This window comes from Schistocerca gregaria, chromosome X, assembly GCF_023897955.1.
Source record: "Schistocerca gregaria isolate iqSchGreg1 chromosome X, iqSchGreg1.2, whole genome shotgun sequence".
NCBI lineage: Eukaryota > Metazoa > Arthropoda > Insecta > Orthoptera > Acrididae > Schistocerca > Schistocerca gregaria.
In genome coordinates, this window is record NC_064931.1 from 119,120,511 (window position 1) to 119,143,786 (window position 23,276).

Genomic DNA, 23,276 nt, shown 5'->3' on the forward strand with positions numbered 1-23,276 from the left:
ACATACATACTCTGCAATCCACCATACGGTGCGCGGCGAAGGGTACCTCGTACCACAACTAGCATCTTCTCTCCCAGTTCCACTCCCAAACAGAACGAGGGAAAAATGACTGTTTATATGTCTCTGTACGAGCCCTAATCTCTCTTATCTTATCTTTGTGGTCTTTCCGCGAAATGTAAGTTGGCGGCAGTAAAATTGTACTGCAGTCAGCCTCAAATACTGGTTCTCTAAATTTACTCAGTAGCGATTCCCCAAAAGAACGCCTCCTTTCCTCTAGAGATACCCACCCGCGTTCCTGAAACATTTCCGTAGCACTCGCGTGATGATCAAACCTACCAGTAACAAATCTAGTAGCCCACTTCTGAATTGCTTCTATGTCCTGCCTCAGTCCGACCTGATAGGGATCCCAAACGCTCGAGCAGTACTCAAGAATAGGTCGTATTAGTGTTTTATAAGCGGTCTCCTTTACAGATGAACCACATCTTCCCAAAATTCTACTAATGAACCGAAGACGACTATCCGCCTTCCCCACAACTGCCATTACATGCTTGTCCCACTTCATATCGCTCTGCAATGTTACGCCCAAATATTTAATCGACCCGACTGTGCCAAGCGCTACACTACTAATGCAGTATTCAAACATTACGGGATTCTTTTTCCTATTCATCTGCATTAATTTACATTTATGTATATTTAGAGTTACCTGCCATTCTTTACACCAATCACAAATCCTGTCCAAGTCATCTTGTATCCTCCTACAATCACTCAACGACGACACCTTCCCGTACACCACAGCATTATCAGCAAACAGTCGCACATTGCTATCCACCTTATCCAAAAGATCATTTATGTAGGTAGAAAACAGCGGACCTACCACACTTCCCTGGGGCACTCCAGATGATACCCTCACCTCCGATGAACACTCACCATCGAGGTCAACGTACTGGGTTCTACACTCCTGGAAATTGAAATAAGAACACCGTGAATTCATTGTCCCAGGAAGGGGAAACTTTATTGACACATTCCTGGGGTCAGATACATCACATGGTCACACTGACAGAACCACAGGCACATAGACACAGGCAACAGAGCATGCACAATGTCGGCACTAGTACAGTGTATATCCACCTTTCGCAGCAATGCAGGCTGCTATTCTCCCATGGAGACGATCGTAGAGATGCTGGATGTAGTCCTGTGGAACGGCTTGCCATGCCATTTCCACCTGGCGCCTCAGTTGGACCAGCGTTCGTGCTGGACGTGCAGACCGCGTGAGACGACGCTTCATCCACTCCCAAACATGCTCAATGGGGGACAGATCCGGAGATCTTGCTGGCCAGGGTAGTTGACTTACACCTTCTAGAGCACGTTGGGTGGCACGGGATACATGCGGACGTGCATTGTCCTGTTGGGACAGCAAGTTCCCACGCCGGTCTAGGAATGGTAGAACGATGGGTTCGATGACGGTTTGGATGTACCGTGGACTATTCAGTGTCCCCTCGACGATCACCAGAGGTGTACGGCCAGTGTAGGAGATCGCTCCCCACACCATGATGCCGGGTGTTGGCCCTGTGTGCCTCGGTCGTATGCAGTCCTGATTGTGGCGCTCACCTGCACGGCGCCAAACACGCATACGACCATCATTGGCACCAAGGCAGAAACGACTCTCATCGCTGAAGACGACACGTCTCCATTCGTCCCTCTATTCACGCCTGTCGCGACACCACTGGAGGCAGGCTGCACGATGTTGGGGCGTGAGCGGAAGACGGCCTAACGGTGTGCGGGACCGTAGCCCAGCTTCATGGAGACGGTTGTGAATGGTCCTCGCCGATACCCCAGGAGCAACAGTGTCCCTAATTTGCTGGGAAGTGGCGGTGCGGTCCCCTACGGCGCTGCGTAGGATCCTACGGTCTTGGCGTGCATCCGTGCGTCGCTGCGGTCCGGTCCCAGGTCGACGGGCACGTGCACCTTCCTCCGACCACTGGCGACAACATCGATGTACTGTGGAGACCTCACGCCCCACGTGTTGAGCAATTCGGCGGTACGTCCACCCGGCCTCCCGCATGCCCACTATACGCCCTCGCTCAAAGTCCGTCAGCTGCACATACGGTTCACGTCCACGCTGTCGCGGCATGCTACCAGTGTTAAAGACTGCGATGGAGCTCCGTATGCCACGGCAAACTGGCTGACACTGACGGCGGCGGTGCACAAAGCTAGCGCCATTCGACGGCCAACACCGCGGTTCCTGGTGTGTCTGCTGTGCCGTGCGTGTGATCATTGCTTGTACAGCCCTCTCGCAGTGTCCGGAGCAAGTATGGTGGGTCTGACACACCGGTGTCAATGTGTTCTTTTTTCCATTTCCAGGAGTGTATTACTTAAGATGGATGACAGCGTAACTGGGCTCGATCGTCGGCCTAATGTACCAAAAATGTGAATTATCTGACCAGGTGACACGTTTACATCGATCCACGATCCCGTCTCAAAGAGCCCGCGCCCATTGTAATCGCAGTTGACGAAGTCCTTGGAGCAACATGGATACATGCAGGGCTCGTCGGCTGCGGAGCCCCTTTTTCAGCAATGTCCGCTGCAAGGTGTCCTCGGAAACACTTATGTCTGCTCTATAGTCAGATGCCACAGATGGCTGCCCATCCGACTTCACAGAGTGGGGAAGCCTCCCATCTGCAATTCCTGTCTTGTGGAGCTGTGGACCTCCAACGCTTTGTCGCCTTCTCGCGTTTTCCCCCTTCTTGAACCAATTTCCAGAGATGCTCACGAAAGTAGCCCGCTAACAGCCGACCAACTTTGCCGTTTCCAAGATGCTTGTTTCCAGGCATGGAGCCATAACAATCTGCTTTTTGTCAGATTCACTTATGCCAGTGGATTTTCCCCTATGTGCGGTCACGTCGTCGCTAGAATGATTCCCCATTCGTCCCTGATCCGCTTATTTGCTTCCGTTACCACGTTACGTTCCAGAAACGCCACCAGGTGACGTTTAATTTCGCAGTGGGCAGTGGTCACAATGTTTTGTATCATCACTGTATGTAGTGAATAGTAATGGTGCTATAACACCCCCTATGAAGGCTGTAGAGAGTTTCAGGGAGAGCATTAGAGAACGATTGTGAGGAATGGGGGAAAGAAATACAGTAGAAGAAGAATGGGTAGCTTTGTGGGACGAAATAGTGAAGGCAGCAGAGGATCAAGTAGGTAAAAAGGCGAGGGCCAGTAGAATCCTTGGGTAACAGAAGATATATTGAATTTAATTGATGAAAGAAGAGATATAAAAATGCAGTAAATGAAGCAGGTAAAAAGGAATACAAACTTCTCAAAATGAGATGGACAGGAAGTGCAAAATGGCTAAGCAGGGATGGCTAGAGGACAAATTTAAGGATGTAGAGGCATATCTCACTAGGGGTAAGATGGATACTGCCCGCAGGAATATTAAAGAGAGTTTTGGAGAAAAGAGAACCACTTGTTTGAATATCAAGAGCTCAGAAAAACCCAGTCCTAAGCAAAGAACAGAAAGCAGAAAGGTGGAAGGAGTATACAGAGGGTCTGTACAAGGTTGATGTACTTGAGGACAATATTATGGACATGGAAGAGGATGTAGATGAAGATGAAATTGGAGATATGATACTGGATGAAGAGTTGGACACAATACTGAATGACCTGAGTCGAAACAAGGCCCTGGGAATAGACAACATTCCATTAGAACTACAAATAGCCTTGGGAGTTTACAGATGAATGGAATAACTGGTAGAAGCCGACCTCGGGGAAGATCAGTTTGGATTCCGTAGAAATATTGGAACACGTGAGGTAATATTGACCCTACGACTTATCATAGAAAATAGATTAAGGAAAGGCAAACCTACGTTTCCAGCATTTGTAGACTTAGAGAAAGCTTTTGACAATGTCGACTGGAATACTCTCTTTCAAATTCTGAAGGTGGCAGGGATAAAATACAGGGAACAAAGGCTATTTACAATTTGTACAGAAACCAGATGGCAGTTATAAGAGTCGATGAGCATGAGAGGAAAGCAGTGGTTGGGAAGGGAGTGAGACAGGGTTGTAGCCTATCCCCGGTGTTATTCAATCTGTATGGTGAGCAAGCAGTAAGAAAAATTCGGAGTAGGAATTAAAATCAACGGAGAACAAATAAAAACTTTGAGGTTCGCCGATGACATTGTAATTCTGTCAGAGACAGCAGAGGACCTGGAAGAGCAGCTGAACGGAATGGACAGTGTCCTGAAAGGAGGATATAAGATGAGGAAGATATAAGATGAACATCAACAAAAGCAAAACGAGGACAATGGAATGTAGTCGAATTAAATCGGGTGATGCTGAGGGTATTAGATTAGGAAATGACACGCTTAAAGTAGTAAATGAGGTTTGCTAATTGGGGAGCAAAATAACTGATGATGGTCGAAGTAGAGAGGATATAAAATGTAGACTGGCAATGGCAAGGAAAGCGTTTCTGAAGAAGAGAAATTTGTTAACATCGAGTATAGATTTAAGTGTCAGGAAGTCTTTCTGAAAGTATTTGTATGGAGTGTGGCCATGTATGGAAGTGAAACGTGGACGATAAATGAGATGGACTTAACATGTGAGGTCATCAGTCCCCTAGGACTTAGAACTACTTAAACCTAACTCACCTAAGGACATCACACACATCCATGCCCGAGGCAGGATTCGAACCTGCGACCGTAGCAGTCCCGTGGTTCCGGACTGAAGCGCCTAGAACCGCGTGGTCACCGCGGTCGGCGGACGATAAATAGTTTGGACATGAAGAGAAAAGAAGCTTTCGAAATGTGGTGCTACAGAAGAATGCTGAAGATTAGATGGGTAGATCACATATCTAATGAGGCGGTATTGAATAGAATTAGAGAGAAGAAGAATTGGTGGTACACCTTGACTAGAAGAAGGGATCGGTTGGTAGGACATGTTCTGAGGCATCAAGGGATCACCAATTTAGTATTGGAGGGCAGCGTGGAGGGTAAAAATCGTAGAGGGAACTAAGAGGTGAATACACTAAGCAGATTCAGAAGGATGTAGGTTACAGTATGTACTGGGGGATGAAGAAGCTTGCACAGGATAGAGTGGCATGGAGAGCTGCATCAAACCAGTCTCTGGACTGAAGACCACAACAACAACATGAATACGTCCCAAGTTCTTTTGCGCCTGCAGATTTCTCCCCGTTAAAAATGACGTACTCTGTTATATTTGCAAATTTGCAAGGAATTCTTCAGTCCAGTCACAAAGCTGGTCTGATATGTCGTATGCTCGTACTTTGTTTATTACAAGACAGTATAGAACTGTATCGAACGCCATCTGGAAGTTACGAGGTACGGCATCAAGCTGGGTGCCGGCATTTACTTCCTTTAGGGTCTCGTGAACGAAAGGAGCGAGCTACGTTTCACACGATGAATCCATGTTGTTTTTACAGAGAAATTTTTCTATCTCCAGAGGGGTCATCCGAGTACAAAACGTATTCTAGAATTACAGAAGAAGCTGACGTCAGCCATATACGCCTATAGTTTTGAGTTCCTGTTCGACGAAACTTCTTGAAAACGAGAATGATCTGCTCGTTTTTTCAATTAATAAGAACGCTTCGCTCCCCCAGACGACTGTTGGAAGAGGGGCAGGTTTTTTCACATGAAGTGAAGGAATTTAGCTAGTACTCGACATAGTTGTAGTTGCCCCTCTTTAGCCAGAAAAAAGGAGCTGGTGTGGTAGATTGTTGACCCGAGACAAATAGGAATCCGGGAAGATGAAATTGGCGGCACGAGAAAACAAAATATTTGGTGGAGGGAAACTGATTATATTGGCGTGTTCTTGCGCAAAACCGAACCATGTGGGATCGTGATTGAAGCATTTACATGGTACACGGAAGGAGAGGGGTTGAAAATCTCTTGTAGTCTTCCAATTTAGGTTTCCTGTGGTTTCCCTAATTCGCTCGAGGCAGCTTCAGGATGATTTCTTTGAAAAACACACGGTCGACTTACTTATCTATTTTTGCCCTATCTGAGCTTGTGGTCTGTCTCTAATGAACTCGATGTCGACGAAATGTTGAACCCTAATCTTACTTTGTTCTCGTTGCCGAGAGGACTAGTTATGGATTTATTCGCGATTAACAGCCTACTACACTCTTTTTTATAACTTTTTACACTTTTCTTTGCTCTCCTTATGTTTAAAGTCATCAGTTTTTATGAAAAACATTTTTGTGCCACTGACTGCTACTGAAAAGTACAGGCAGTTTTCAACGTTTATATTAGTGTAACTAAGGTGTTATTGCCACTGAAAATCTGTAAAACGTAATAATAATGTCTCAATTTGGTTTTATAATTTTTGTTTTCTGATTTGTATCAGGAACTGGCGAGTCTGGAAAAACAACAATTTTAAAGCAGATGAAAATCCTTCACATCTCGGGATATACTGTGAGGTATGTTATACAATGTGTTTCCTAAACTGATTAACCATTTTATGTATAGTACTGCGTGTTAATGATACCTGCCTGATTATTTACTCACAAAATCTGAAACCTTGTGAGTAAGCTGCAGTTTCAGAGCATCGTGTATATTGCATAAACACATAAAAATCATTAGATAATGTTGGAAGTACTCACCTGAACGAGAAAAATTGTGGTAGGACTAAAACCTGTGATTTGTAATAAAATAGGAGAAGCACACTGTTGTATCTTTAATATTTTGGTGCTTTTAAAAGAAGTAGAGACAGTCATTGTTTTCGAAGATTTTTGATGTCTCGTAAAAGCAATTTGTTAAAAGAATATTGTAACAGATTAGTGAAGCAAGGGCCTATTTGTACAGTTAACTTCCCAGTTTAACATCTCATACTGAGACTTATATAGGAGTAGAATCGTTTATATTATTTTGTGTCGCTCATTGTTTTTGTTATACTTGTCATTACACTATGTGCAGTGTGTATTAATCGTAGCACTACTGACATTCATTGCGACTGGGTCCAAGTAACAAAGTAAACGTAACGTACTCGTCATACTTCTGTGCAGTGAGCGACGTGAAAAAGTAGCGGAAATTCTGCAGAATGTTCATGAATCAATTTATGACATCGTGAGAAACATGAGGCTCTTGAATCCGCCACTGGATCTGGAAAATTCAAACAACGAAAAGAGTTTAAAATATATAGTACAACTTGGTCCTGATGGCCCATCTACTTTTTCTGAGGTACGTATTTTTATAGTTATCCTTGAAGCCAGACGTGGAGAGCATTCTTTGTGTTATATGTACTTAATTATTTTGAAAGCATATGTTACGTGGCTTATCCATCAGCATACGGTTTGATCAGTGTCATACTACTAACAAATGTATTAAATTGTTACAGCTGAGGTTCTGTGCTTCTAGATTGGAATACAGTCCATTTGACATAATACTCAATGGTAACTGCGTATATTTTGCCCCAACGGGTCAGCAATATCGGATGGGAATGTCAGTAGGTGATAGACTTTGGGACTGTTCCAAGCGGCCTCACTCATTTCAAATTTCTGCAGAGGCTAAAAGAGAGGGGCTGGCATAGCCTGTGCCTCCCCGAATCAAACAGGAATTTCAGCACAATCATTCCTTTTGTAAAACGACAGCATCTCACCACTAATGACTCTCAACTTCACGGTTTATAATAAAGCGTTAAAATTACGGAAAATGTTTTACCGATGTGCATCTACTTAGTCTCAGAATTCTGAAAAGAATTTTATCTTGAATTACATAAAAAATCAGAACCAATTGTTCTCGCGACGACAGGCAGCTAATTTACCTGCAGCAGCTGCCTACGGGACGCTAATGTTTTTGTTCCATGGGCGTAGCCGGTTGCTGTAAACTGAGAAAAACAATACCGTCAGCATGACTAAATACTGCTCTCTCACATATAAATTCAAAAGTGACTCGAACTGTTCTGCAAGGAACACTTCAACCGTTGATGTAATCATGTGGCGAAAGTATGCGATGACTTTCTGTGACATATCTCGGTCAACGTTAATCCTCGATATATCACAGCACATGATGACTCCTTTGACCAACTGAGAAAGGCTCTGAGGAGCTATGTTTAGTGGATGTTATATGCAGGAGACAAAATGATTTACAAATGACAATGTTTACTTGTTATTCCCATGAAAAACTGATGTTTGATGCCAACGTTGGCTGAAGAAGCAGCGTGTATTCCCTATGTTGTTTCTTTCTCTTTCCTCAGCCAATAAATTATTTTCGTGCGTTTTTACAGTCTTGTTTTTATGTAGGTAAATTACATTTGAGCATGAATTTTCGAGACGTATTAAGCATTTCATCCGCTTATGACACAGGTCAATCACTATCGTCTGCTTAATTTAACGAATTCGAAAGAAGCACTGGCCCCTTCGGAAAAAATTGCAACTCAAAGGATATCTGTGACTGAAATCAACGTCATACCACAAATTAAGCGCACGGCAACAGATAAATAATTAGGATTACTGAACTGCACACAATGTATGATTTAGTGATATGGTGCAAAGCTCCCACTTGCTGCGATCAGAATCTCTAAATTTCGTGGCGTGTGATGAAAGTTGGGCCTGGATATGCTATTGTGGAGTCTCTCTACAGGCGATTTGTATGCGAACCCACAAAGCAACATCAGTGTTTACTGAAAGGATCGAGACGAACAAGCTGACCACCAACTTGGATCTGCGGTATGTCAGTCGGAAGTGTATGCCAGGAAAGCACTGTTCCTCACCTTTTATTAAAGAAGGCTTTCAGTTTGTTCTCCATGTGTGACTGGGTATTGTCCTACTGAAATATGATACGTGAAGTTGCTTGAACTAGAGGCAGAAAACCGTGCAAAAACCTACCTTATGTACCAGCATCATGTATTTCTCACGTTGGGTTGTACCGCAGATTTAAATCACGGAACACTGGCGTAGCAACATGCCTTGTACTAGGAGAAGTGTTACAGAGCGACTAATCAGGCTCCCAGATTTAGCTAACTCATTAAGCTCTGTTCGAACTCACTCACACCCTAATACTGCGTCTTTTGGTGTCGAAGACGCATGCAATCAATTACCTTCATGTTTCCACTTCGTCTGATAGCTCTTCATGACTTTGCTAGGCGTAACACTGCCTTCTGCAGTCAAACAAAAGAGGATGATGCTGGGAATACACCATCGCAATCTCTTTGAAGGCCTGATCATTTATTGCTGGTCAACTGATCTATGCATCCTCAAAGATTGACTTCATTCAGGCCATTGTTACTGTCGTATACGTAGTTTCCCTCATACTGTCATTCAGGAATACGTTTGGTTGGATACCTGCGCTATGTAACTTGCGAAATAAAACTGTTCTTCAGTCAGTCTAAAGAAGAATGCAGATATTTTGTAATATGTTCGGAACAGGAGTACTTCCAACACGTTGAAGCTTTGTGGAAAGACCGCGGTGTCCAGATGAGCTACCGCCGATCAAACGAATACCAGCTTATCGACAGCGCAAAATAGTAAGTAACAGACTTAGGTTATTCCCTTCATGTCTTTGCTGCTATAATGTAGAGTGTCTTCATACGGTTTTCATACTTACAGCTTTCTTGATCAGCTGCAAACTCTGAAGCGGCCTGACTACGTCCCTAGCGACCAGGTATGTTAGTTTCAAAATTCATAATTTCGTATTTATTCACTGAAAATTTTGTATAAATTAACTTGTTCGAGAACTGTACGGCAAAGGACTGTCAGCAATTAAATGTAAATTCTTTAATTTCTCTTGGGAAGTATTGATTTTTTATGCGGTTCATAAACATTGCGTGATGTGTGTGGTTAGAAATTAGGAACATTTATGAAGAAAACTACCTGGAAATATAGAATAAAAATTTCAAAACCGTACAAAAACTCACTCTCTTCACAGCACAGTAACTATCTTTCAGTAGGCACCACTGAGAACTTAATGACAGTGTTCTTATGATCGTTGTGAGCAGTAACTGAGTGTTCAGATTGCCAAATCGTGTTTTCTGTATTCAGCAAGTGTGTCACATATTCATTAAAATCTTTAAATTCAAGATATACTCTGTTTTTACCTCCGACAACTGCTTTATCGTTCGCTTTCAGGCGTCAAACTGTGCCTTCCTTATTTCTGGATGCAGTCACAAAACTTGGCTTTTCTTTCAGCCTGTCAACTAGGTAAAGTTTCGCGTTCTGACCTTAGACGGACGCTCGGACCCGACCGACGGCTGTCATCCCCTGCCAATGGCTTCATTGGATGAGGTATGGAGGGACATGTGAACAGCACATCGCTCTCCCGCTCGTTGTCGGGTTTCTCGCCCGTGGAACCGCTACTAATTGCTCGAGCAGCTCCTCAGTTGACCTCACGAGGCCGACTGCACCTTGTACCAGTCCTCCCACCAAAGAAATTCCCTGGCAGTACTGGGAACCGAATTCGCGTCTCCAGCTTTAAGTCAGCCGCGCTGGCCACTCAGCCACAGAGGCAGACTGCGAATTTACAGAGTTTATGGTAATTACTGGCGAAAACCGAAAGAAGTTTCTACTTTTACTTATGTAGAAGATGTAGTCTTGTGAAATCGGATGAATATGTTTTAAACACCCTGTACTTTGCGGGTGGCACTTTGAACGAGGCGTAGTTTCTTTTCACACCGACGCATCTCACAGAAATTATCGGAATGGGACGAAATTCGGTAGATGTGACGTGCATGAAGAGTCAAACAAATGTTTACAATTTCAGAAAAATTGGATTATTTATTCAAGGAAAGACCTTCACAGACTGAGTGAAACAATAACGCGTTGGTCCACCTCCGGCTCTTATGCAAGCAGCTATACAACTTTGGCATTGATTGACAGACGCATTGGATGTCTTTCTGATTGATATCGTGCTAAATTCTGTCCAACTGGCGCGTTAGATCTTTAGCATCCCAAGTTGGCTGGAGGGCCCTGCCCATAATTCTCCAAAGGTTGTCAATAGGGGAGAGATTCGGCGATCTTGTGGTCGAGGCAGGGTTTGGCAAGTACAAAGACAAGTGGTAGAAACTCTCGCCATGAGCGGGCGGGCATTATCTCGCTGAAATGTGAGTCCCGGATGGCTAACCCATGAGTGCACTATCCGAAAATTACCTCGAGCAATTAAACAGAGTACCGACTCGTGGAGATAACATCTTGGACCTACTGATAACAAACAGACCCGAACTTTTCGACTCTGTAAGCGCAGAACAGGGAATCAGTGATCATAAGGCCGTTGCAGCATCCCTGAATATGGAAGTAAATAGGAATATTAAAAAAAAGGGAGGAAGGTGTATCTGTTTAGCAAGAGTAATAGTAAGCAGATTTCAGACTACCTAACAGATCAAAACGAAAATTTCTGTTCCGACACTGACAATGTTGAGTGTTTATGGAAAAAGTTCAAGATAATCGTAAAATGCGTTTTAGACAGGTACGTGCCGAGTAAAACTGTGAGAGACGGGAAAAACCCACCGTGGTTCAACAACAAAGTTAGGAAACTACTGCGAAAGCAAAGAGAGCTTCACTGCAGGTTTAAACGCAGCCAAAACCTCTCAGACAAACAGAAGCTAAACGATGTCAAAGTTAGCGTAAGGAGGGCTATGCGTGAAGCGTTCAGTGAATTCTAAAGTAAAATTCTATGTACCGACTTGACAGAAAATCCTAGGAAGTTCTGGTCTTACGTTAAATCAGTAAATGGCTGGAAACAGCATATCCAGGCACTCTGGGATGATGATGGCATTGAAACAGAGGATGACACGCGTAAAGCTGAAATACTAAACACCTTTTTCCAAAACTGTTTCACAGAGGAAGACCGCACTGCAGTTCCTTCTCTAAATCCTCGCACAAACGAAAAAATGGCTAACATCGAAATAAGTGTCCAAGGAATAGAAAAGCAACTGAAATCACTCAACAGAGGAAAGTCCACTAGACCTGATGGGATACCAATTCGATTCTACACAGAGTACGCGAAAGAACTTGCCCCCCCTTATAACAGCCGTGTACCGCAAGTCTCTAGAGGAACGGAAGGTTCCAAATGATTCGAAAAGAGCACAGGTAATCCCAGTCATCAAGAAGAGTCATCGAGCAGATGTGCAAAAGTATAGACCTATATCTCTGACATCGATCTGTTGTAGAATTTTAGAATACGTTTTTTGCTCGCGTATCATGTCATTTCTGGAAACCAAGAATCTACTCTGTAGGAATGAACATGGATTCCGGAAACAGCGATAGTGTGAGACCCAACTCGCTTTATTTGTTCATGAGACCTAGAAAATATTAGATACAGGCTCCCAGGTAGATGCCATTTTCCTTGACTTCCGGAAGGCGTTCGATACAGTCCCGCTCTGTCGCCTAATAAAAAAAGTAAGAGCCTATCAGACCAGCTGTGTGGCTGGATTGAAGAGATTTTAGCAAACAGAACATAGCATGTTGTTCTCAATGGAGAGACGTCTACAGACGTTAAAGTAACCTCTGGCGTGCCACAGGGGAGTGTTATGGGACCATTGGTTTTCACAATATATATAAATGACCTAGTAGATAGTATCGGAAGTTCCATGCGGCTTTTCGCGGATGATGTTGTAGTATACAGAGAAGTTACAGCATTAGAAAATTGCAGCGAAATGCAGGAAGATCTGCAGCGGATAGGCACTTGGTGCAGCGAGTGGCAACTGACCCTTAACATAGACAAATGTAATGTATTGCGAATATATAGAAAGGAGGATCCTTTATTGTATGATTATATGATAACGGAACAAACACTGGTAGCAGTTACTTCTGTAAAATATCTGGAAGTGTGCGTGCGGAACGATTTGAAGTGGAATGATTATATAAAATTAATTGTTGGTAAGGCGGGTGAGAGGTTGAGATTCATTGGGAGAGTCCTTAGAAAGTTTAGTCCATCAACAAAGGAGGTGGCTTACAAAACACTCGTTCGACCTATACGTGAGTATTGCTCATCAGTGTGGGATCCGTACCAGGTCGGGTTGACGGAGAAGATAAGGAAGATCCAAAGCAGAGCGGCGCGTTTCGTCACTGGGTTATTTGGTAACCGTGATAGCGTTACGAAAATGTTTAGCAAATTTAAGTGACAGACTCTGCAAGAGAGGTGCTCTGCATCGTGGTGCAGCTTGCTGTTCAGGTTTCGAGAGGGTGCGTTTCTGGAGGAGGTATCGAATATATTGCTTCCCCCTACTTATACCTGCCGAGGAGATCACAATGTAAAATCAGAGAGATTCGAGCGCGCACGGAGGCTTTCCGGCAGCCGTTCTTCCCGAGAACCATACGCGACTGGAACAGGAAAGGAAGGCAATGACAGTGGCACGTTAAGTGCCCTCCGCCACACACCGTTGGGTGGCTTGCGGAGTATATATGTAGATGTAGATGTAGTTAGGCAACAAAACGGAACGTAGAATATCGTCGACGTACTGGTGTGCTGTAAGGTTGCCGCTGATGACAACCAGAGGGGTCCTGCTATAAAATGAAATGGCGCCACTCACCTTCACTTCTGGTGGTCGGTCCGTATGGGGGGCGACCCTCAGGTTCGTACCCCACCTCTGTCCAGGGCGTCTCCAGACACCTCTTCGCTGATCACTGGGAATCAATTTGAAGCGGGACTCATTACTAAAGACAATTCTACTCCAGTCAACGAGATTCCAGGTCGAAGATTGTCTGGAGACGCCCCGGACAGTGGTGGGATATCAACCTATCATATAGCCTGACAACCATGAGTGATAGTCTAAAATTGTAATCATTTGTTCGTCTGTATACGTACATCAGATCTACCGATTACCGTCTCATGCGGATAATTTCCAAGTGCTGGGTTTTTTTTTTTTGTCTTAGAGCGTATTTTTAACACTTGGCGAGATCGTTTTGCTGCTGTTTCATCACTATTAATTGATTGTTTTATTTACTGTATAAGTTAAGTTAAACTAAATCAAATAATTACATGTAGGTAGCAGTTTCATAGCACATTTTTCCAAAGCATATTCGCCAGTTCTTCATTAGGTTATGAACCGTTATTCATTGTTCGGTGGAACTACTGTCAAATGATGTCTACTTGTACCTGATACATTCATTTACGTCTTCATTTCAGCGACAACTTTACGAGCTTTCATGCATACAACCTGAAAGAAAATTTTTATCAGTTCTGTCGTGATGACAACAATTTAACTGTCATGACGTTTGCACAATGTTCATCTCTAAGCGATATTTTGTTTCTTTCTAGCCCAGATTTTTTTTTTCTAGCAAGTGTCTTCATAGGGATACTTAACATGCTCACTCTAATGTATATGTGTTCGTGTGTGTAGGGTTTTACTTTGCTGTTCCCTGTGAACTCTTACAGAACAGAGAACAGAGGCCCACTGCAGAGATCTGTGTACTCATGCAGTAATTTTTCTGCTGTGAGTACATTATGTGTCAAAATTTTCAGCGAAATGTATTAATCATAACCGTGATTATGAATACTTATTTGTTTAATGTCGATTACATCATACAGTAAATAAAGCAAACTTATTGGTGACGATGCAGCAGCACTGAAATGTTCCTGTGTATAAAAAAGAAATAGACTATTGCGGTTTGCTCTAGGCGATAGCCTCAGAGAACTTTCTCGTTAAACAGACATGGGCGTAAATGGCGACCTGAATGAAACGAAACAAACCAAGCGGGCAGAAACTTATGTTACTAGAGGAAGTGAGATTGTTCTCGCTCGCTTTAGAACTTTCACATATGGAAACATCAGAGATAATGTTAGAGACAGGTCTGTAGGCGTGTTCTGATAGCTTGATGGTTAAGGCGACTCACGCAGTAGGGGATAAATCATGGTTCAAGTCTCGGTCTGGTACAAATTTCCAAGTGGCACTCCCTCTTCTCTGCATTTCAGATTCGGCATATGTAAACGGTCTGCACTGATACCATGTCAGGCTATTGTATCTTCACTGATTTCATCCTGATCAATCCATTCATTTCATGTAAATTCATTTCATTCAGTTATAATTTTCGAATAGTTATGAGGCCAGACGAACAATAGGAATGTCGAGTAGTCAAGATGGCTACACTGGTCCCTACACAGGGGATGTTCTGCTCACTGTATCTCTCCTCTGTTGCGCTGTGCGAGTCGCGGGATCTCTACCTGTAATGTCTCTGGCATATTGGCTGGAGGGAGTGTGACAGTCGAGAAATGTAGCTGCGATGCACCCAGCGTTCCTCTTTCGATTCATGGGTGATCTAGGTGAAGCAACGGTCAAATCACTGGATTCGAATTCGTCGAACGCCAAGTTCTAACACCCATTCGATGATGCAGATAAATTATTTTCAAGGTTTTCCTAAATCGTTGAAAGCACCTTCCTCTGAAAAGAATACAGGCGATTTACTTCTCAATCATTGCCAGATCTGAGCTTCCATCTCGTCTTTAATGACTTCATCATTGACTTAAAGTTGAACTCTAAAGTTTCTTCCTTTTTTCTTTCGCGTTTGAGGGAAGATTCAACAGATCTGTTTTCTTTTTAACATTCGTGGTACGTGTCACTTTTGACTTTTGAGAAACAAATATGATTCCTGAGTTTTGAGATAAATAGGTTACATTTTTTTATTTACTGAAAAAAATTAACGAAAACTACAGAAATCCTCAAACTTTTACTTATATTAAAATTTGACGGAGACAAAAATGAAAGGTTATTTGTCATTTATCGTAAGATGACAGACGTTTTCCTTTCGACTTTTAACTAACAGATTTGTTTCAGGATATTCTTCGCAGCCGTAAAACGACTACGGAGATCCAGAAAATAGAATTCTCCCTGAAAATTCCGAAAAGGTATGGTGGGGGATCTCAGACATTTTGGATGTTTGACGTCGGCGGACAGCGAGGGGCAAGAAAAAAATGGATACAGGTAAATATATTGTAATAATTATTTTATACTGCTACTTGTTCATAAACAGATAAGCCGTCTGCAATGTCTCTCACGTTCTCTTGATATAACATAAGAATCATGATCAGTAAAAAAGCGAGCAGTATCGATAATTTAAAGGTCTATCGCTGGCCATAAAACGATACTGAATTTGTAAGTGTTATATGGTTCCAAAAGTTTGAAAGTCTCACGAATATCAAGACATACACTGATGAGTTGAACTATTATGACCACTGCCCACAACGAGACAATGTAGCTGATGGTGTTGGGGCCACTAATGGAGAATCGTTCTAGCGATGATATGGGGTGCTAATGGGAACATTCATTGAGATAAGTGATTTCGACAAAGGACAGACTTTTATGGCCCAGAGCTTGGCAAGGAGCGAAACTGGACGGCTGTTCGCGATCTGCTGTCGTGAGCGTCTATGGAAAGGGGTTGGGCCGGGGAAATCACGAGTGGACGACAAGGTGTTGGACGTCTACACCTCTTCACAGAACACGTAACCATTGATAAGATATTCTCTTAAACAAACTGAATAACTCGTGGCGTGTTAGTATCTTCTAATGTAATGGCAGATGATACACAGCTCGCGTACTTCATCGGTACAGCGTAATAATCCACATGAGATTAAATGCAAAACAATGAAACAAGCGAATGAGAATAAACACTTGTAAACTACAAAAATAAAGAAACATTGGTAATTAAAAGCGAATGGAAGGGAATAAAACTCTTTGACTTTTACTTAATTAGTATTAATAGCAACCGCTTGCAATAATAGGAACCGCGTTGTAAGTTTGTGAGTTTGCAAAATTATTAAGATTATGGAAAGAAATTGTTAGATGAATGAAAACCAGTTTTAACTATTGTTCTGAATGTTACCGAAAATAAATAAGAATAGCATTACAATATGGCAATTTACGATTAAGGAAAATAAATGACCAAGAAAAGTTACTTAACAATGTTGTCCGCAGTATCTCATAGCCAATGTTGCTTCAAAATAATTTCCACCTAGCTGATGCATTAAGCAAGTCGTCGACGTCCGCGACCTTAGTCCATGATCCTTGAACGCGTAATCCCATAATTGGCATTGTCATGATGAGCTCCTTGGTTGTAGGCACCTGTTGCGAATTTAACGGGAACACTCGACGTTTGCAGAATTCATTCCAATTTGCGTTTCTGCATGCAACGAAGACCATAATACACGTTTCTTTCCATTAGTGCGTGACGTAACCTGACGTCATAAAGTTTGGTTGGTTGGTGTGGGGGAGGAAACCAAACAGTTAGGTCATCGGTCCCATCGGCTTAGGGAAGCCTGGGGAAGGAAGTTGGCCGTGCCCTGTCAAGGGAACCATGCCGGCATTTGCCTGAAATGATTTAGGGAAATCACGGAAAACCTAAATGTGGATGGCCAGAGGCGGGTTTGAACCATCGTCCTCCCGTATGAAACTCCATTGTACTAACCAATGCACCACCTTGCTGTATCATAATTTTCGGTACGGAGCTTAACCACAATTTTTAGGTCAATGCTTTACTATTCGATCGCGGCGCGGCGCTTTTCATAGTATATCCGTCTGCTCAACGAAAGTAAATCAACCTAATTATACTGTCAAACATTAGTCCGCGGTTGATACTGAACAATCAGTGTCGTGTACAATTGTCTACGTAATCATTTCAATCACGCGGCTGTCAGCACATCGCACATTCACAGTTAGAGTTATTTGTATCAATATACGATAAGAAAATGAATTACCATAGTTTCTGCTTGATTTCACAGATAATCATTGCTGCCTACGATCGAAAACAGTATCTTTACGACATCCACACGGCTTACCGCTCTGCACATCAAAGTTTTATGCTTAGTGATTTAAAACGCAGTTCCGGCTAACCAGCAATTTGACACGTTAAGTCACTAGTTCTTTAGTAGCGATAAACAGCAAAATCATAAATGTAGCGTTGTTAGAACACTAATATTTTTCACCGGCTGCGAACACAATGCGTATCGTAGCTGTAAACGCGCGACACGACAGTCATCTCACTCTGTTATTCTCGTTCAAGACTCTTTGTTGGTGCTGTCCCTCCTATCCATATGTTTCTACACCTCTCATACACCTTGGTACATGTAATACTTTCAAAGATTCTGATTATATCTATTCACAGTTTTTTAGACCCAACAGCTTCACATTATTCTGTTCGTTAAAAATGAATTCAAACGGCATGTCAATAAACGTGAAAACATACGTCTGAATAAATGAAAAAGGCAATCACATTCCTAGCAACTACCTTACGTAAACAGAAACATAATTATATAGATAAATAAATATCCTGAAATAACCCTTTCAATGTATCACGATTCAAATGGCTCTGAGCACTATGGGACTCAACTGCTGTGGTCATTAGTCCCCTAGAACTTAGAACTACTTAAACCTAACTAACCTAAGGACATCACACACATCCATGCCCGAGGCAGGATTCGAACCTGCGACCGTAGCAGTCCCACGGTTCCGGACTGCGCGCCTAGAACCGCGAGACCACCGCGGCCGGCATGTATCACGAAAATAAGGCAAAGGAAGGAAAATAAAATGCAGAAAAAGGAAAAATAAAGTACAGAAAAAGGAAAAATAAAGTACAGGAAAAGGAAAAAATCCATTTCGGTTTTGTTATCTATACACCCTCCACAAACTCATTGGCATACGTCGGCGCGACTCCACGATCCTAGGCAGCGGCCTGATGACGTTACGAAAGGACCGTTGCGTGGATTCATACTGGGTTGTTATAATTAAAGTGCAGTTACTCACAGAGTTCCAGCGTTGGCTGTAATTACCGTATCGTACTGGAACTTGGTAGATATTCTAATGTGTTAATGAGGAACCGATTTACTTTGAAAAAAAATATCAGTTCTAGTTTTGGCCACTAGGTGCAAATCTGGTGTTGTGAATGCAATAAAAACGTATAGAAATGTTTCCATGCGTAATGGAGTAGTAACAGGACGTGGGCAGGAAAGGTCAAACAAGTGAGAAAGGCACAATATTTATTTTATTTTTAACTGCCACTTACCAAATTTGTTCAGTAAGGCACCGCCCACGTGATCAACACTTGCTTTCAGCAGCTCTGGTGGAATATGAGCAATGTGCTGCTGTATACTGGTCTTCAGATCAGGTAGAGATGGGAAGTGTCCATCGTAAATGCTTTCGCTTACGTATCCCTAGAGCCAAGAGTCACATGGATTCAGATCAGGTGATCTTGCATGCCATGTGTCTGGAAAACCTCCGTAGATAACACGTTCGTCGAAGGTTGGGTTAAGCACATCTTTCACTGGGCGAGTGACATGAGATGTTGTCCCATCTTGCATGAAAACAGTGATATCCCCAAAGTTGCGTTCTTCTAAAGCGGCAATCACATGCCGTAGAAAGGGGTCTGGATAACCTACACATATTCTATGGGTATATTCTCTTCAAAATAGAACGGACTGAGAATAAAGGTGCTTGTAAATCCAAACCACACAGCCACATTCGGAGAATGCAGTGGCTCTTCGTCCACAACACACCTTTTGACAGTATACCAAATTCGCAGTATGGGACTTAACTTCTGAGGTCATCAGTCGCATAGAAATTAGAACTTCTTAAACCTAACTAACCTGAGGACATCACACACATCCATGCCCGAAGCAGAATTCGAACCTGCGACCGTAGCGGTCACGCGGTTTCAGACTGTAGCGCCTAGAACCGCTCGGCCACTACGGCCGGCTCACTCACGGTATGGCTTGTCAAATAGTGTACAACAGTGTACAACGCCAGGTGTGCACCTGGTGGCCATCGTTGCAACTAATTGTTTTTCCAGCGTAAATCGGTTCCGCGTTAACGCATTAGCATATCTGCCAAGTTTCCCTGCCACACGATAATTACAGCCCACACTGGACCTCCATGAGTCGTTGCATTTTAATTATAACCACCCAATATAGACAGTTCGACTTGCTGATGTAGTTTTGAGCCTGTAAAAGCTTTATATAGTTAAAGCCTGTTACAGGGTGACAATTATTGAACAATATGAAAAAAAAGTAAATTGATAACAAACTACGTCGTGCAAACACTTTATTCAACATGTAAACGTCACTACAGATATTCGGATTTAGGTTATGACATGTCTGATATGCCTGCCATCATTGACGATAATGTGGCGCAGGCGAATAGCGAAATTCTGCATGACCCCCTGAAGCGTCAGAACATCGATGCTGTCGATGATCTCCTGAATGGCTGTTTTCAACTTAGCAATGGGTTTGGGGTTATTGCTGTACAAATTGTCTTTAATATAGCCCCACAGAAAGGGGACGCATTTGTTCAGATTCGGATGATATGGCGGCCAGTCGAGGCCCGTGACAGTGGCCTCTGGGTACCATAGAACCAGAATGCGATCCCCAAAGTGCTCCTCCAGGACCAGGACATCGAACACTCTCCTGCTTCGATGGGGTCGAGCTCCGTCATATATGAACCACATCTTGCCGAAATCAGGGTCACTTTGGATAATGGGGATGAAATCATCTTCCAAAACCTTAACGTACCGTTCGGCAGTCACCTTGCCATCAAGGAATATGGCACCGATTATTCCGTGACTGGACATTCGACACCACATAATCAATCGCTGAGGGTGAAGAACTTCTCGATCTCGAAATGCGGATTCTCAGTCCCCCAAATGCGCCAATTTTGCTTATTGACGAGTCCATCCAAATGAAAGTGGGCTTCGTCGCTGAACCAAACCATACAGCGCATACTAATTGACATCATGCCCCGCAGCCAACCGTGCAGTTTGAACGTCCTAACGCAAACCGTTGAGAAGTTATGACGATTTTATTTCATATGGTGCAATAACTGTCACCCTGTATGAAGACTGCAGCAGTGGAAGACGATACGTTAAGCAGAGAATTATGCCTTGGACCACGGCCTTATGCCTATAAATGAAATATCAGTAAAATCGCAAATACCGGCCATGAAAGCCTACATTGCATTAATTGAGTATCAGCCTGGCGTTCGGTCAAGGTGTTCATGGCGTAACACATTCCACCTCGTTTGGAATATTTGACTGTTAGTATGGTAAGAACTGTGTTTCTGCATTCGAAAGAGCCCTAAAGTTGATATCAATTTGCAACCAAGGGTGCAACTGAGCTACAATGTTGCAAAACATTTAACTTGTGGTGGTGGTGGTGGCTACAAAGTGAATCAGAATCAGTTTTCCTATTCCATTCGCAGATGGCATGCGGGAGGACAGTTTATATCGCTGTAAATGCAAATTTTTTAGAGATTACCATCCTAGTCATTTCGCAAGAAATGTGATGGAGGACGTAATACATATTGGAACGCGGTGGCTTTGTATTTGGAGAGTAACGCTCTCTACGATTCATGGAGTCTTTCGCGTTGTGTCTCCCATCGGATGCTGTTGGGCACTTCTGTTACTCTTTTGCCGTTGATAAGACCAGCGCAGAACAAAGTGCCATAATAGCTTAGCTGATGCACATGGATTCACGAGGAGGGGGTTCAAGTTTCCTTCCAGTCATGCAGATTCGGTTTCACTAAATCAATAAGGCGAATGCTCGTAAGGGACACAAATGCTTTCTGTCCACAACCTTGTCCTATCCAGGTTTGTGCTCCGTTTCTAGTGAGCTCGTCAGCTTCCTTTCTCAAATCTGTAATTCTCACAGATCTTGTTTCAATCTTCAGCATCTCCTTCTCCAATCCAATTAAGAAAAAAATGTTTTAAAAAAATGGTAAAATCTTCTAAAAATTGTAGAGTCCGCTTGTAGATGCTAATCCTCGTTTATAGTGGAATCAAGGTACAACCGTTTACACGATAGTGAATCGCATCTTCAGGAAAAATCTACAACAACAAACACACGAATTATGAGCCTCTAAAGTCAAAGAACTAGTAACGCCTACTAATGAGGAGGTTAAAAACTTAGCTAGATCACAGTAAGCCATTAAACGAAGGCACATTCCTGGCGACATCAAATGCAATGAATGTTGAAATATCCATTAATAATCTTAGATGCTTATCAGTCACCACTGAAGGACATACTAATATAGACCTGAAAAATAGGGTGGATAAGAGGAAGAACACGCAACTGGATCATGAGAATCCAGTAAATATTGTTTGTTAGCGACTTAGAAATGTTTAACTCCTGATAGTACCCAGAAAAATGGCTATCGCGGCTGTGATGAAGAAATGATAACATCGTGTGCAGACGCAAGCGCTAGGAAGTCTAGCGGAAAGTGACGCGGTCGATGGGCCGTACTGCTGCACGAGTGACGGTAGATGCCGGTTAAGGGCACGAGGCTTGTATAAGGAGGTAATACCCTATTTTGCCGGGTGTTGCTTGTCGCTGGTGACATTACTAACACTTTTAACACAGTGGTAAAATTCTGGGTAGTGTTTACTTTTTCAGTTTTAATTCTTGTATAAAATCCTCTAATTAAAAATTAAAACTCATTAAAATACGTATTATAAAAAAAACGGCTTTCGGCCCCAGAAACAACTAGTTTAAATTACATTAATGATTACAATCGCAAGGTAAATCAGGAAAATAGCTAACATTAGTAAGGGTTATAAACTGACAAACAATAAAAGAGATATCTTACTCCTCGTTTGAACTCTTCATATGAGTCAGATGGCCGTTTCCAAGGGGGTGTGTCCTTCTTAAATTATTCCGAGCGGATGCTCCTCGTCATTTTATGGATATGGCAGACTCCAGTTACTGAACAATAATATTTTTGTTCTAACAAGGGTTGTCTATGAATTGTCTTAGGTTCGGAAATAAACCGTCAGCATATGTACACTACTGGCCATTAAAATTGCTACACCAAGAAGAAATGCAGATGATAAACGGGTAATCATTGGATAAATATATTATGCTAGATCTGATATGTGATTAAATTTTCACGCAATTTGGGTGCATAGATCCTGAGAAATCAGTACCCAGAACAACCACCTTGAATAACGGCCTTGATACTCCTGGGCATTGAGTCAAACAGAGCTAGGACGGCGTGTACAGGTACAGCTGCCCATGCAGCTTCAACACGATACCACAGTTCATCAAGAGTAGTGACTGGCGTATTGTGACGAGCCAGTTGTTCGACCACCATGGACCAGACGTTTTCAATTGGTGAGTGATCTGGAGAATGTGCTGGTCAGGGCAGCAGTCGAACATTTTCTGTATCCAGAAAGGCCCGTACAGGACGTGCAACATGCGGTCCTGCACTATCCTGCTGAAATGTAGGGTTTTGCAGGGATCGAATGGAAGGTAGAGCCACAGGTCGTAACACATCTGAAATGTAACGTCCACTGTTCAATGTTCCGTCAGTTCGAACAAGAGGTGACCGAGACGTGTAACCAATGGCACCCCATACCA

General features: G+C 42.9%; 2 protein-coding genes across 2 annotated transcripts in view; both read left to right on the forward strand.

Moving 5' to 3' along the window:
* The window catches only part of LOC126297401 (ras-related protein Rab-31), a 443,067-nt gene that overhangs the window by 303,063 nt on the left and 116,728 nt on the right, over positions 1-23,276 (forward strand). The window lies entirely within an intron of this gene.
* Positions 1-23,276, forward strand: part of LOC126297399 (guanine nucleotide-binding protein G(f) subunit alpha-like) — a 62,317-nt gene that overhangs the window by 24,874 nt on the left and 14,167 nt on the right. Inside the window, exons 3-7 of the mRNA XM_049988158.1 lie at positions 6,361-6,433; positions 7,019-7,193; positions 9,380-9,477; positions 9,560-9,614; positions 15,718-15,864. Coding sequence (XP_049844115.1) covers positions 6,361-6,433; positions 7,019-7,193; positions 9,380-9,477; positions 9,560-9,614; positions 15,718-15,864 — 548 coding nt within the window. The remainder of the gene's footprint in view (positions 1-6,360; positions 6,434-7,018; positions 7,194-9,379; positions 9,478-9,559; positions 9,615-15,717; positions 15,865-23,276) is intronic.